A 10,217-nucleotide genomic window follows, 5' to 3' on the forward strand; every position below is an offset into this window, starting at 1 on the left:
AAATAAAGACTATGAATATTACTGCTAAATATGTGGAGAATAAATACATAAACTATTAAAGAATGAAATATTAGATATTAAAAATATCCGCTTACTATGTTATTAAAGAAGAAGTTTATTTAAACAACTGAGAAATATTGTGACATGTACGTCGAGGACATATATATTTTAAAAGTATGTTTCAATTGGTGAAAAGTCCAACTAGAATAACCAATCAATATTCTAGTACATTTATCGATTTTGTAATTTCCAACTAAAAGCTCTTAATTAGTATAAGTATAAACTATAATTATAAAATAGAACATGTGTCAACAAAATTATAAGAAGTTATAAAAATTACAAGCAAAAATTTTATATGAAATTAGTGGTTAAAGATTGGAATAACTCAATATTTAATGTGATAATTTAGTAAAAAGTGTTGTTAGCAATCTGAATAAAATGTGTTCCATAAAGACTATGAATATTCCTGTTGAATATGTTGAGAATAAATAGATGAATGGGGGAGTATTAGAAACTATTAAAGAATGAGATATTAGATATTAAAAAATCTCTTTTTACTTCGTTATCGAAGAAGCTTTGGAGTTATTTAAACAACTGAGAAATCTTGTGACAATTACGTTTAGGACAAATATATTTTAAAAGTGTTTCAAGTGGTAAAAAATCCATATAGAATAACCCAATATTCCGGTACCTTTAACGATTACGTAATTTCCAATCAAAAGCTCTTGAAGTCAGAGGTACTTTCAACATCTAGGATGAGGGAACATTATTTAATTAGTATAAGTATAAATTATAATTATAAAATAGAACAAGTGTTATTAACAATTTAAAAAAAATGTGCCCTATATGATATTCCTGTTAAATATATTGAGAATAAATAAAGAAGTATTAGAAACTATTAAATAAAGAAATATTAGATATTAAAAAATATCTTTTTATTAATAAAGAAGAAGCTTTGGAGTTATTTAAACAACTGAGAAATGTAGTGACAGGTACGTTCAGGAGAAATATATTTTAAAAATGTTTCAATTAGTAAAAAATCCAAATAGAAGAACCTTTATCGATTATGTAATTTCCAATCAAAAGCTCTTGAAGTCAGCGGTACTTTCAATACCTAAGATGAGGGAACATTACTTAATTAGTTTATGTATTTACTAAAATTATAAAATAGAATGTGTCAATAAAATTATAAGAAGTTATAAAAATTACAACAAGCAAATATTTTATATGAGATTAGTGGATAAATAATGGAACAACTCAATAACGAGTATATATATTTTATCGAATAATTTAGTAAAAAGTGTAACAATTTAAACAAATTGAGTCCCATAAAGTTTATAAATATTCCTGCTAAATATGTTGAGAATAAATAGGTGAATAAACAAATATTAGAAACTATTAAAAGGATTAGATATTAAAAAATCTCTTTTTACTAATAAAGAAGGTTGGCAGTCATTTAAACAGCTGGAAAATATTGTGACAGGAAAAAAAAAATATTTTAGAAGTACATTAATGCATAAAAAAATCTTGACCACTGGAAAAAAGAAAGAAAGAAAGAAAGTTAATTAATTAGTTAATTTTATTGAGAATATTAAACAAATACAAAATAGTATAAATAGAAGTGAAAATAGACGTTATATTTTAGAGAATATTTCTTTTAAAGCAGAGTCTGATACGTTTGATTTGGCTACAATGTCAGAATAAAAAAATATTATATCATTATTAAAAATAGCAACAGATACTGAACTTAAGATAAAAACAATTATAGTGAAGGATGTATTTGAAGTGTCTGGAAATCTTAGATATTATAAATACGACTTGGTATTGGTATGGTGTATTTCCCCAAAACAGAAAAACTTCTCTTATACTGCAAAAATTTTTTAATTTTTCGTTATGTAGTGAGTACGGACCTATAAATATTTCGTGTATATTTGAAAACAATTTGGAAATGGTGGTAAAGAACAAGCTAATCAAATATTGTGAAAAAATAATGTAATGTAAAGGAGGAAAAGAGGATTTTTATGTTAACACTGCTTTAAAGTATTTTGTAAAGGTTTAGGAATTATTTATCAAATAACATACAACATTGGAATAATTTTGAGAAATAAACTTGGACATTTTTTATTATATATATTGAATGATTGATGGTAAGTCAGGCAATTAGTAACGCAGAATTAAATAAAATAAAATACTTATACAATACTATACTTATATTTATAGATACTTATGTAATATTAAGATAATTTACAAACTAATAATACTTATTAATAATACTCTATAATGGTAATAATGAATACAAAAGTAGTTCAGTCTATTCCGGGAATATTTTCGAACAACTCTTGTGAGATCCAGAACTTCATCATTTCATTTTCAAAACCCGTTTCCATGTCCATAGTTATGGTCTTATTTTCTGGGCTTCCTGCAATAACCATGTAATTAAAATTCTCATTCTTCATCTCTTCCAACGACTTGACGTTCAGTGGTTGCCAATCTAAAACTGTTGAATCAACCGGTTTCCTAAAAACATTCATTCTTTTATTATCATATACCTTCAGTATTCTTGAAGTACCAACCCGGTTTTAGCGAAATTGGTCCATAACTGTATCATGACGTCGACCATGGCGTTGGAAGTGGGATCAATTAAATCGGGGAACAAGCTCGATTTGAACAGGTACAAGAGCTCGTCGCAGTGGGAAACACCCCAGTGAAAGTCAACGTTGTTGTCGGTTCCTGCAAATAGATCACCGTAGGAGTACTCCCCTCTGTATCTAAAGTTGTAGAACCAGACTGGATTGTGGCCCATCGCCGAATGAAGCATGGCCGATTGGTAGGAGCCGTAAGAAAACGACCTTCCGGTGTAAAGCTACAAGAACTTGGTTGATTTGAGTTTGTGTCTCAACGTGTGAGGTCTTACGTCAATCATCCCTTGGATACTATTCGGGTCGTTGACGTCCAGAAATGGTTGGCCGTTGAGATAATGGTCGGTAATGTTCTTTAGTTCACCTTCAACGTCTGTGGTACTGACTGAAAGTACTAACATTTGAGGAAGCAACGATGTAAAGTTGGCATTGAACGCTTCCAGTTGTTTAGGTTGTCGCACCAAACCTTGAAGCACACAAACATTAATAAAAAAACAACAACAATGTTAAGTAATTTACTGGCAACTCTTATGATTCCTTCATCTTCAACCGTCCCCAAAATCCACGGTACGTTTTGAAACTCCCCGGCTAGAATGTACTCCAAAGGTTCTTTGGTGAAGAACGGATTGGGGTTCCTTTCAGTTTGTTTCTCGGTAACCGAGCTGAAGACGGACACCGAATCCATACCTAGAAACTATTACGGCTCATAGTACAACTCCAAATGATTAGTATCAGTGTATTTACTTTGAAGGCGCCGAAGCTTTTGGCCAACGTTTCTGCGGGCACGTTCCTCAGACACTCAACAAGTTGAGTGCTATTTCCGATGGAAGATTGGCAACCTACTAGTGCAGCTGTGGCTTGAACCACCGTAGGTTGGAGGGCGTTTAAAGGTTTAGCCCAAAGTGAGAGGGCACTTCCACTCTCACTTATGGCGTGGTGAAACAACCCTTTGGAGAGTGGACTTAGAAGGTGGTAGTGGACGGAACCAGCCCCTGCACTTTGTCCGAAAATGGTCACCTTGTCTTTGTTGCCACCAAAGTTGGCGATGTTAGCTTGCACCCATTTGAGGGCGGCAACCTGGTCTTTTAGGGCGTAGTTTCCTGGAGCTTCGTCGTCTAGTGTGGATAAGAATCCTGAAACAATTAACATACGTGTGTGATTATGTTTGGTAGATGGTTTTTGAGTATTAACCGAAAGCTCCCAGCCTATAATTGAAGGTGACTAGGACAACATCCTGGTCCATGAAGTACTCGGGACCGATGTAATCGCTGGTGCCCCTCCCGGCAGTGAAGGCACCCCAATGAATGAACACCATAACTGGCAACTCCCCATCCGTCCTAGGAGTATAGACGTTCAAATATAGGCAATCCTCGACACCTTCCACCGGAGGGTTTTGATAGAATAGGTAGTTGGTCTGGATGCAAACCGGCCCTTCTTTAGTTGCGTCCCACTGTCCAGTCCAGGCTTCAATCGGTTGTGGCTCCTGCAAATGCAACACATCCTAACCATTCACTAAAACTATGGCTGAGTTCGACCTTGAATCGCAGCTGTCCTACTGGCGCCTGGGCGTACGGGATTCCCCGGAACGACATGAACCTCCTGCCGTGTCTGGAGGCGTTGTAGCTGCCCCGGACTTCCCCGTAGCTAGTGCAAACCACCGGGTTGTCGCTGCACCTCTTACATTCGACGTATCCCAACACAACTAGGGCAAAAACTGTGGCCGCCGTCAGGTTCATGTTGTGGGACTTGAAATGTTTAATGACTGTATTATATTTGCATGGCTATCGACTTCGGTTATCTGGCGTGTAATTTTAAGGTGGTTATCGTTCAGAATGAATTAGTTATAAGTGTTTGTCACTTTGACCAACGAATTGTTTTTTAATAAAAGTGGTGCACCAATTAAAATGTACTTTTAGATAAGAATTTTTTAAAAAATGGTGGATGCGCCAACTAAAATTTTCCTTTGGTCACAAAATGTGATAAAAATCATGAATTATAACTTACCCCAAAATAAATGCAAGTTAAGAGTACCCACTCGAGATAATCACAGAAAACAACACTAGTCAATTAGTGGAGGTTGATGGGATGAGAATAAAAAAAACGTGTCCGCTCTGATGGCGATCACAAAACGAAAGTGAAACAATTCAGGTACGAGATACCTGTTTTGTTTTGCTTCAATCCGATAACGTCCTACGCATGTCTGCGAATTGTTTTCGGTATTTTCGATTGTCGGTGTGATTAATTGATGCTAATGGGTGTGTTTGTTTTGTGGGGTTTTCGTTCGTGGGGTACGGGTAATTGAGTAATTATACATTTCTGGAGGACGACCACAAAGTTTGTTACCGATACAGCTTGTGTGTATTTTTATTGTTGACTTCGTCATTTAATGCTGGGAGTATTTACCTATTTACCATGTTGGTCAATAGTTATCAAGTTATTTTTAGAATTAATGTGTGAAAACGATAATATTTCGCCATTTCCGTGAATCATCCTTGTGTCAATTTTAGATAAAATTAACGGTCGCCTCGTGTGTCCACTTTAACGACTTATCAGAGTACGAATGCGACATGTATCCTCAAAGCTCCACGGTCGTAAAGTGGCACGATGCACCAGCCTGTGGCAGCCAAGGTGAGATCAGTTTTTTATCTCCATGCACACACACACACACACGTGCCTAAATTTAAACCCGATAAACCCAAACTTCGGTCCAATTAACAGTCCCGCTTATTTGCGTGCATCGAACGACAAAGTCCGTAAGTAATTACACACAACATTTTGCGGATTGCGGGACGGACGACACGTGTCGTCCAAATTTTTTTGTTCATAACACGCTTCCGTTTTGCAAGGCAATTTGTTTATTTATGTTAAATGCGGAGTAACGCCTTGTTAATAATAAATAAATCGTTATCGCCGTCCATAAATGAGTTCATTGCGTAAAAAATGTTGAATATGCATGTGTTGAGTAATTAAATTATTAAAAATAGGTACGTTCACCGGTTTGTGTACGTCAAAATGATAAAAAAACTATCCGAACTTGTTCGACCTCGCCACACTCTAAGCGCCAGCCAACTTTCACTGCCATCCATCTGCATCATCGACGGAATTCCAACATTTGCGTGTATTAATTTATGTTAATTTGCTGTTAAGACATTATAATTAAATGGGTTTTTTAATTGATTTAATGGTGTAATCAATATTCCACGGTATAGAAATAAAATCAACGTTTTGTTGAATAAATATTTTCATGCTGTATTTTATAAAGGCACATTTCAATTGTTGTTCAATCCAGTTTTAAGAGGTCTGAAGTTGTTTAAAAAATATATTATTATCCACAAAAAAGTCAGTTTTAATCTCAAGGCACAGGATCATCTTCAGCTTGATGACAAGCTTCAGTAATTTGGGTAGTAGATATCGTGGTAGCCGACCCCCAACCCCTGGAATAGGTCACGACATCTCTTTATAGGTGGCCTAACTGTGTGCGTACAAAATGGCTAACGTTCTACCTTTAATGTATTCTATTAAAATGCCTTCCATGTCTTGGAGCGGGCTGGAATTTCGACATTTGCCTGTATTAATTTATTTGAGTCAGTTGAGACATTATAATTAATTAATTTTCAATTAATTTAATAATGTAATTAAGAGTCCACGATCTTGGAATAAAATTAATGTTGTGTTGAGTAAATTTTTTTCATGTAGTATTTTAAAATGGTACAAATTAAAACAAATGGCACTCAATAGTTATTGAGCCAATAACTACAATCGAAGGAGTCTGAACGAAATTGAGTATGGTATTAAATGTGGATATTGTTTAAAAACAGGACGTCAGTGGTTACATACCTGCATCTCCAAAATTCCAATTGTTCGTCTTCTCGTCCTACTCGAGCAACTCCAGTTCTTCGATGTCGATCAGCTTCGGCATATACTCGGACGGGACTTCTCAGTTCAGAGGCTGCAGATCGTTCACATTGAACGTGTCAATCTCGAAGCACAATATCATCCTCAGCTTGATGACGGCCATAACCGTCCGTCGTGTAATTCCGGTTGCAGCCATCGTGGTAACCGACCGCCCCTGAAACAGATCGCGACATCTCCTTGTAAGTAGCCGGAGCGCCTGCGTACAAAGTGGGTAACATTCTACCTTTAATGTTTTCTATTAAAATGCCTTCCATATGCTGGAGCAGATTTGAATTTCAACATTTGCCTGTATTAATTTATTTTAATTTTCAGTTAAGACATTATAATTAACCAGTTTTAAATTAATTTAATAATGTAATCTAGAGACAACGGTCTTGGAATAAAATTAAAGTTGTGTTGAGTAAATATATATTTGTCTTGTCATGCAGTATTTTAAAATTGTACAGATTAAAACAAATTGCACTTTGTAGTAGTTATTGACCCAATAATTTCATTCGAAAGGGTCTGAACTAAACTGAGTATTGCAGCGAATGTGGATGTTGTTTAAAATATATAGTTACATCCACAAACAGGACGTCAGTGATTACATGTCTCCACCTCCAAAATTCCAATTGTCTGCCTTCTCCTCCTTCTCGGGCAACTCCAGTTCTTCGATGTCGATCAGCTTCGGCATAGACTCGGCAGGATCTCTTCGGTTCAGGGGCTGCAGATCGTTCACATTGAACGTTTCAATCTCGAAACACAATATCATCTTCAGCTTGATGACGGCCATAACCGTCCTCATGATCAATAAGCTCCTCGTCACAACAAATTGTTCGTCCGCCACCATCGTGTAATTCGGGTTGTAGCCATCGTGGTAACCGACCGCCCCTGAAACAGGTCACGACATCTCTTTGTAAGTAGCCGAATCGTTACGTACAAAATGGCAACAGTTCTACCTATAATGTATTCTACTAAAATACCTTCCATGTCCTGAAGCAGGCTCCATATAACAAAGCCGCTTATTATGGAGCCGTAGAGCCCCTCGTCCGGGACGTCGTACAGGACCATGTTCATGGCGCCGCGTTGCTGGGCCGTCAGTTCGACCCATTCGTGGAACACCTGCTGGACTATTGGGGCTGGAACATCAAACCGTTGCGGCCATGGTCTCGAAAACCAATTCGACTTACTTTTATGAATTATGTACAAAATGAAGTTGAACGTTTTCATTTGTAAGTTGTAGCCGTCCTCGAAGTAAGGGAGTTCATCCATTCTATAAGAGAAATGGACGCCGGTTTGCCAGGTCCGGAAATCTGACGCTCGCATGTAAATAATAATTGTATATATATATATAATGGCTGCACTTCGTTAATTTGATGTTTACAATGTACCAACTTAAAATAAAATTACCAACTTAACTTCAATAAAAGATATTAGTTTTTTTTTTAATTTCTTTGTAAGCAAAGGGATGCGGGAAATTTAAATGACTCACTTTTGTCCCCACCTTTAGGATGAACGTGCAGAGATACAATGATAATAAATCATTGTGACATGTCAAATAAAAACTTATAAACTTTGTGAATGTTTATTTGAAAATGTAGAAAAATAGTAAATTAATTAAATTAGTAATTCATTTTTTACTCTTTTCGCATGTGTCGCATAAATTTTTCGACTGACTCTTTACTACTGGTATTTGTTGTTGTAGTTCGTCAGTACATATGCATTTATCGGCAACGGGAACCTTCGAAGAAGTTGCTTGTGGCGCAAAAAGCTCGGATTTTGATTTTTCACATTCTGAAGTCACCGATGGTTTTTGTTGAACATCCGAACACTGAATGCTTTTTGATTTCGATGATGCTTTAGTCTTTAAAAGTTCGTCGCAGTCGGTTTGCAAGACATTAGAAAATGAAACTTTCGATGGTTGTTTTAATCCTTGGGAACATTCAACTTGTGGGCCTTGTGATTTTGATTCTTTTATCAATGAAGATTTTGAAGTTGCGGAGCACTTAGTTTTCAATGCGTTTGCGTTTGCGTCTGGAACTTTCGAAGGTTGTTTTAATTTTTGGACACATTCAACCTGTATTACTGTAGGCGGTGTTGGTTCATTCGAGCTTACTGAACCTCTTGAGGACTTTTTGAAACTACTACAACTGTTCGTTTTGGAACTAGCAAGTGATTCTTTTGAAGACTCCTTCGCGCTTTGAACGCTCTTTGATTCTTTAGAAGCTTTCGCGGATAATTTCGATTCTGTTCCAGCTCTTGAAGCTTTCGAGGCTGATGCATTTAAAGTAATTTTGTCTATTTCTTCTTCATTAGTTTTAACACTAGCCTGACTTTCCCCCATTTTTACCTTTGAAACCTTGTCACCACTGTCCAAATTACCCTCCATTTTAAGTTTATCCGACGAACAGGAGCAACACTTATTTTGAGAGACACAAGATTCTTTTTCTTTTATGGCTGGCACAGATCGCTTTCCCGTTTGACTCATAGCTTTGCCAATTTCCTGCGACACTCCCTCTACTACCTCCCCTTGCTTTGTTTCTTCCGCAGCTTGCTCTTGTGCAGTGTCTCCCACTGTTTCGTCTTGTGTGCCATCATCTTGTGTCACCAATATTGACGTCTTATCCTGACTTTTAGTTCCTGCCACAGATTGCTTTGTTGTCGGTTCTCCCGCTGATTCGACCACTGTCTCATCTGTCTCTTCTACCTTTATGTTGACTGAGACTTCCGTTACTACTACTCCAGTTTCGTCATCCGTTGTTTGTTCTAATGCAGATTCGTCAGTCATTGTTTGTTCTAACGCAGTTTCGTCAGTCATTGTTTGTTCTAATGCAGTTTCGTCAGTCAATGTTTGTTCTCCATCTGTTACGTCCCCAGTAGTGTCGCCTTGTGTTATTTCCGTTTCATCGTATTCCGAGTCGGCACCAGTCGTTCCATCGGTATCCGTACCTTCGCTTCCGCAGGAACACATACCGGATTCCGGGGAATCGTTATTTGCTTCCTCGATATCCAATAAACATTTGCATATCCTCCGAGTTGCTTCGAGCGTACTCATCGTTGTTTCCTGCATCTGTTTCTGATCCGACGTGGTTTCTTGCACAATGTCTTTCAGCGAATCGATGACGCTTTCACTTTTGCTTAGGCATTGGTTCAAAAGCTTGTTCTGCTCCTTTTGCATTTCGATGGTTCTGGATTTCTCCAGCATTTCGGCGCAATGCTTATCTTGCAGCTCCTTCATCTTGCTCCTTATTTGCTCGATTTCCGTCTGTAGTTTGCAATTTTCCTTCTTCATTTCCTCGTACACTTGGTTTTGTGCCGCAATCTGCTGTTGTAAACAAGCTATTTCGTCGTTGTTACCCTCTTGCAGTTGAGTCTTAAGGCACTCGCATTCTTCGCTTTTCTTCTTCAGTTTCTGTTCGAGAACCTGCTTGTCTTCCCTCAAGGACATTACGTCTAGATCCGTGTTCTGGTTGCAACATTGCTTGAAAGCTCTCTCGAGATTATTGAACTCCCTCTTCAAGTTCATGATCTCTTCCTCCATACATTTGATGAGCATGCACTTCTGCCTGAGCTCCCTTTGCGCCCTTTTCAATTCCGAGTCCATTGCGGCTCACTTTTTTATGGATTTGTGTACGACAAAATGGACAATGTCACTTGTTCAGTGACATGTGAAAAAATTATTGT

The 10,217-nt window shown here is 37.1% G+C and overlaps 3 protein-coding genes across 3 annotated transcripts; all 3 read right to left on the reverse strand.

Annotated features, from left to right (window-relative positions):
• Positions 1-2,213: 2,213 nt before the first annotated feature.
• Positions 2,214-4,793, reverse strand: LOC109604357 (juvenile hormone esterase). Its single transcript, XM_020020878.2, has 8 exons — positions 4,644-4,793; positions 4,175-4,384; positions 3,831-4,122; positions 3,384-3,772; positions 3,159-3,333; positions 2,915-3,105; positions 2,574-2,863; positions 2,214-2,517 (listed from the first exon to the last, which is right to left on the reverse strand). Exons 2-8 carry the CDS (start codon positions 4,373-4,375, stop codon positions 2,307-2,309), a joined length of 1,749 nt encoding a protein of 582 aa, XP_019876437.2. The 5' UTR covers positions 4,376-4,384; positions 4,644-4,793; the 3' UTR covers positions 2,214-2,306.
• A 2,152-nt stretch (positions 4,794-6,945) lies between these two features.
• LOC109604360 (uncharacterized) lies at positions 6,946-7,953 on the reverse strand. The gene is made up of 3 exons (XM_020020882.2): positions 7,724-7,953; positions 7,517-7,672; positions 6,946-7,424 (listed from the first exon to the last, which is right to left on the reverse strand). Exons 1-3 carry the CDS (start codon positions 7,857-7,859, stop codon positions 7,138-7,140), a joined length of 579 nt encoding a protein of 192 aa, XP_019876441.2. The 5' UTR covers positions 7,860-7,953; the 3' UTR covers positions 6,946-7,137.
• A 144-nt stretch (positions 7,954-8,097) lies between these two features.
• On the reverse strand, positions 8,098-10,211 carry LOC109604355 (myosin heavy chain, non-muscle-like). Its single transcript, XM_020020874.2, has one exon. It carries the CDS (start codon positions 10,135-10,137, stop codon positions 8,164-8,166), a length of 1,974 nt encoding a protein of 657 aa, XP_019876433.2. The 5' UTR covers positions 10,138-10,211; the 3' UTR covers positions 8,098-8,163.
• Between the last annotated feature and the right edge of the window lie 6 nt (positions 10,212-10,217).

Source organism: Aethina tumida, chromosome 4 (genome assembly GCF_024364675.1).
Source record: "Aethina tumida isolate Nest 87 chromosome 4, icAetTumi1.1, whole genome shotgun sequence".
NCBI classification, from domain to species: Eukaryota; Metazoa; Arthropoda; class Insecta; order Coleoptera; family Nitidulidae; genus Aethina; species Aethina tumida.

Bases quoted from the DNA above. Each gene is read 5' to 3' on its own strand.
- LOC109604355 (XM_020020874.2), bottom strand. From the start codon at position 10,137: ATGGACTCGGAATTGAAAAGGGCGCAAAGGGAGCTCAGGCAGAAGTGC.
- LOC109604357 (XM_020020878.2), bottom strand. From the start codon at position 4,375: ATGAACCTGACGGCGGCCACAGTTTTTGCCCTAGTTGTGTTGGGATAC. The intron at 3,334-3,383 runs GTAAATACACTG...GAGCCGTAATAG, and splicing joins AAAGCTTCGGCGCCTTCAAA to TTTCTAGGTATGGATTCGGT. The intron at 2,864-2,914 runs GTAAGACCTCAC...AAGTTCTTGTAG, and splicing joins GTATCCAAGGGATGATTGAC to CTTTACACCGGAAGGTCGTT.
- LOC109604360 (XM_020020882.2), bottom strand. From the start codon at position 7,859: ATGCGAGCGTCAGATTTCCGGACCTGGCAAACCGGCGTCCATTTCTCT. The intron at 7,673-7,723 runs GTAAGTCGAATT...TTGATGTTCCAG, and splicing joins TTTGTACATAATTCATAAAA to CCCCAATAGTCCAGCAGGTG. The intron at 7,425-7,516 runs GTATTTTAGTAG...GACCTGTTTCAG, and splicing joins CCTGCTTCAGGACATGGAAG to GGGCGGTCGGTTACCACGAT.